Below are 4,250 nucleotides of genomic sequence, written 5' to 3'. Positions count from 1 at the left end.
TTTCCAGAGCGGCTACCAAACCCAGGGCTTTATTCCTTAACAAAGTATCTTTATTGAGTTCTTAACGCGCTCAGCGTGCCCTTCACAACACCACTTCCACACACCTGACGGAACGCTGCTAACTTCAAACGACGGTTTCTAACGCAGCACGTTTCGGTTACAATACAAAGGAAAACGTCACCTAGGCATAAGCCTCGCACCCAGACCCAATCCATCCTCCTCCTGGAGCCATCCCTGAGGATTCTGTGCTTAGCAGCGCTCAGCAACAAGTTGCTGCTGCTGTACAAGGTCCTGTTGATAACAGGTAGCCACAGGCTCCTTCAACATCAGTAGTGGTGAACCATCCGTGAAAATATCCCCTCTGGCTCTTTCCCATCTCCCAGGGCAGCGAGGAAGCCTTCTTGTCTCCTCCTCTGGGCTAAGGCAGCCAGGGACTTGAATGTCTTTGGCTCATAAATAGCCAGATCAGCAATCACCTTCCTGTTCAGCTCCACCTGGGACTGAAGGCAAGAAAAGATGATGGTTAAGTACAGTCAATTTTTTTAGGCACACCACCACAAGGCTTAATGTTGAAGCAAAGCCTGGATGAGGCACTTAGTGCCATGGTCTGGTTGACTGGCCAGGGCTGGGTGCTAGGTTGGGCTGGATGAGCTTGGAGGTCTCTTGCAACCTGCTTGATTCTATGAATTAATGATTAGCCAAGGGCTTCAGCTTAGTACTTTCTTTCAACACTGCAAAACAAACACTCTTAGCAAGCTTGCAGACATGAGGGACACCTCCCACCAGACCAAGCTGCTCAAGGCCCCATCCAACCCACCCTTGAACACTTCCACACTTGGAGCCTCCACAGCTTCTCTGGGCAACCTGTTCCAGTGCTTCCACCACCCTCATGGAGGAAATTTTCTTCCTAATGTCTAATCTCAATCCAACTTCTTCCAGTTTGAAGATCTTTTGGGTCTTTTAACAGAGAACATTAAAAAACCCACATTGCTCAGAAAAGAGTCAAAGGCATAGGCACGTTGAGAGGAGAGAAGCTAGTAGTGAAGAACAGAGGGTTTTTAGGGCCTTTCTTTGCTAATGCAAGCTTTGTAGTTCTTAAGATGCACAGTAAAAGTTTTGGGGATAGAACAAGGTGTAGAACAACAATGCTCAGCAGTAGGAAAGGAGATTATGCATAAAAGGAGGACAAATGGGTTTAGGGTAGAACTTAGTTCCTGAAGTAAGAAAGCTCCTTTCATGAGCAGCATGCTCATGAACTAGGAACAGTATTGCCTCAGCCAGGCTTGGCTTCAACACCTCCAGGCACACAGACTCCACCGCCTCCCTGGGCAGCCCATTCCAATGCCAATCACTCTCTCTGACAACAACTTCCTCCTGACATCCAGCCTAGACCTGCCCTGGCACAGCTTCAGGCTCTGGCCCCTTCTTCTGTCCCTGGCTGCCTGTCAGCAGAGCCCAACCCCACCTGGCTACAGCCTCCCTGCAGGCAGCTGCAGGCAGCAATGAGCTCTGCCCTGAGCCTCCTTTTCTCAAGGCTGCACACCCCCAGCTCCCTCAGCCTCTCCTCACCGGGCTGTGCTCCAGGCCCCTCCCCAGCTTCATCACCCTTCTCTGGACACCTTCCAGCACCTCAGCATCTCTCTTGAATTGAGGAGCCCAGAACTGGACACAGCACTGCAGGTGTGGCCTGAGCAGTGCTAAGCACAGGGGCAGAATAACCTCCCTTGTCCTGCTGCCCACACTGCTCCTGAGCCAGCCCAGGATGTCACTGGCTCTGCTGCCCACCTGGGCACTGCTGCCTCATCTTCAGGTCCTATCTACCAAGACCTCCAGGTCTCTCTCTGCCTGGCTGCTCTCAGCCACTCTGTCCCTAGCATCCCTCTTCATATACTGGCAAGTAGAGGCTGTAGCAGCAATTCCTTGCAGTTGCACTCTCAGACAGTAAGCAGCTGCCCTTGAATAGGTTTGTCAGACTACATCCACTTGAAAGATGCCAGAGCTCTCAGACATTAATCTGCCTGGCACATCAGAAGCCTTCTATTAGGCAGATTCTCTAACCTGCTGTTTCAAAGTAACTATCCTTCAGGCACCATCCTTACCTTAAGCAGATTGCTTATGAAAGCTGGATACTTCAAACCATGTTCAAGAGAAGCTGCTCCAATCCTAGTGATCCAAAGCTAAGGGGAAAAAAAGGTGGAAAATTAACATATTGGGTAATAAAACACTTGACAAAGTAACTTTTGTGATGCTGGCCTGCTCACAACTGAGTAAACAGAACACCTTCATAGAATGGCTTAGGCTGCAAGGGAACTTGGAGTAGATAATCCAACCTCACCACCACAGCCAGGGACACCTCTCAATTGGACTCAGCTGCTCGAGATCTCAATCTGACCTTGAACACCCCCAGGGAGAAGCCATCCACAACCTCCCTGGGCAGCTTATTCCAGAGCCTCACCACCCTGATGCTGAAGAACTTCTTCCTCAGTTTCAGCCTCTCAACTTCTAACCGTTCCCCCTTGGCCTGTCTCTAGACACCCTCATGAAAAGTCCCTCTGTAGGATTCTTTCAGGTATTAGAATGCAGCTCCAAGGTCCCACTGGAGTCTTCTCCTCTCCAGGCTGAGCAAGCCCAGGTTCCTCAGCCTGCCCTTATGGCACAGGTGCTCCAGCTTGAGCGTGTACAACATACACAGCTAAGAGCCTCAGACTGTGAGCTGCTTCAGGCCACAGAGGGGCTGTGCTTACTCTAAACTCGTATTTTTCACCCACTAGTAAAAGGCGTGGAGAGAAAACAGCTGTGTCCACCCTGCTCTCTCCCCACCCTGACATTTACACCTCACATCCTGCTCTTTTTTACCGCTCTTAGGAATCTCTTCTTCTGTCTTCTGGCCTTCGTGGACTTGACGAACGCTCTCCGCACGCTGCCCACGGCCAGCTTGTAGCAGCGGTTCTTCCTCCCGCGGAAGTGCTGCAAGGACAAGCAGAGTTACACCCTGCAGAGATACTGACCCCAGCTCAGCTGCAGCCACAGGCGCCTCGCAAAAGGGAAGGTTTGTTCCCTTCTTCCAAGGCGCAGGAAGCTTAAAAAGTTGGAGCGAGCTGAACAATCTCAGCCCAGCAAGGGAAAGCCAAACCCAGACCTCAGCACAGGCTGTGGTGCCAGGAGTGAGGTGACCCCAAAACCATTGGAAGGGTTAGGTTGGAAGGGACCTCAAGGGTCAGCCAGTTCCAACCCCCTGCCACAGGCAGGGACACCTCCCACTAGAACAGCTCGTTCAAGGCCTCACCCAACCTGGCCTTGAGCACCTCCAGGGACACTTCAAGGTTGATCTTGAGTGCCTCCAGGCATGGGGCCTCAACCGCATCCCTGGGCAGCCTGTTCCAGTGTTTCCCCGCTCTGATTGTGATGTCCAACCTAAACCTCCCCTGCCCCAGTTTCAATCCACTGCTGCTCGTCCTATCCCCGCAGACTCATCTAGACAGCCCCTCCCCAGCCTTCCCGCAGCTGCCCTCCAGACACCCAAAGGAGCCTTCCCTCTGCTTGCGGACACCTGAAGGCCTCTCGCCCGCTGCCCGTGCCCGGGGGAGGACGGACGGCGCCGCGGAGCACCGAGCAGCGGCCGGACCCGCGGGGAGGCGGCGGCGAGCGGCTGAGGCACTCACCCGCGCGTACTTGAGCACCTCCTGCACCCTCCAGAAGCGGTCGGTGAGGCGGCTGCGCAGCCAGCGCGGAGCGCTCAGCAGCACCATCGCCCTCGCCGCGCCTCGGCGCTCGCCGCCTTCCGGGGCGGGCACAAGGACGGCCCGCAGCGGGCCCAGCCCTTCCGCTGCCCCCCAGCGGCTGCGGCGCTTCCGCCGCTCCCTGGCTCCCCCTGCCTGCTGCTGCACCGTGCGCCCGTACCGCTGCACCGTGCGCCCGTACCGCTGCACCGTGCGCCCGTACCGCTACACCGCCCGCCCGTACCGCTGCACCGTGCGCCCGTACCGCTGCACCGTGCGCCCGTACCGCTACACCGCCCGCCCGTACTGCTGCACCGTGCGCCCGTACCGCTGCGCCGTGCGCCCCGTACCGCTGCACCGTGCGCCCGTACCGCTGCACCGTGCGCCCCGGGCTCCGGGCACGCAGCAACGCATCCGGGCAGGCACAGAAAGGCTCCAGAGGAGACGCCACAGCCTCTCTGGGCAGCCTGTGCCAGGGCTCTGGGAGCCTTCCAGCGAAGAAGTTCCCCCTTGTGCTGAGCTGGAACCTCC

General features: G+C 55.8%; 1 protein-coding gene across 1 annotated transcript; it reads right to left on the bottom strand.

Moving 5' to 3' along the window:
* MRPL20 (mitochondrial ribosomal protein L20) lies at positions 1-3,756 on the bottom strand. Its single transcript, XM_064172021.1, has 4 exons — positions 3,663-3,756; positions 2,857-2,967; positions 2,100-2,177; positions 1-500 (listed from the first exon to the last, which is right to left on the bottom strand). Exons 1-4 carry the CDS (start codon positions 3,747-3,749, stop codon positions 327-329), a joined length of 450 nt encoding a protein of 149 aa, XP_064028091.1. The 5' UTR covers positions 3,750-3,756; the 3' UTR covers positions 1-326.
* Positions 3,757-4,250: the final 494 nt, after the last annotated feature.

This window comes from Pogoniulus pusillus, chromosome 36 (genome assembly GCF_015220805.1).
Source record: "Pogoniulus pusillus isolate bPogPus1 chromosome 36, bPogPus1.pri, whole genome shotgun sequence".
NCBI lineage: Eukaryota > Metazoa > Chordata > Aves > Piciformes > Lybiidae > Pogoniulus > Pogoniulus pusillus.
This window is presented reverse-complemented; position numbering and strand designations above follow the sequence as displayed.

What these genes read in the sequence shown, in the direction of transcription:
- MRPL20 (XM_064172021.1), bottom strand. Translation starts at nt 3,749, where the DNA reads ATGGTGCTGCTGAGCGCTCCGCGCTGGCTGCGCAGCCGCCTCACCGAC. An exon ending in AGAAGAGATTCCTAAGAGCG is followed by an intron (nt 2,178 to 2,856) that starts GTAAAAAAGAGC and finishes TTTTCCCCTTAG; the next exon opens with CTTTGGATCACTAGGATTGG. An exon ending in TCATAAGCAATCTGCTTAAG is followed by an intron (nt 501 to 2,099) that starts GTAAGGATGGTG and finishes TCTTGCCTTCAG; the next exon opens with TCCCAGGTGGAGCTGAACAG.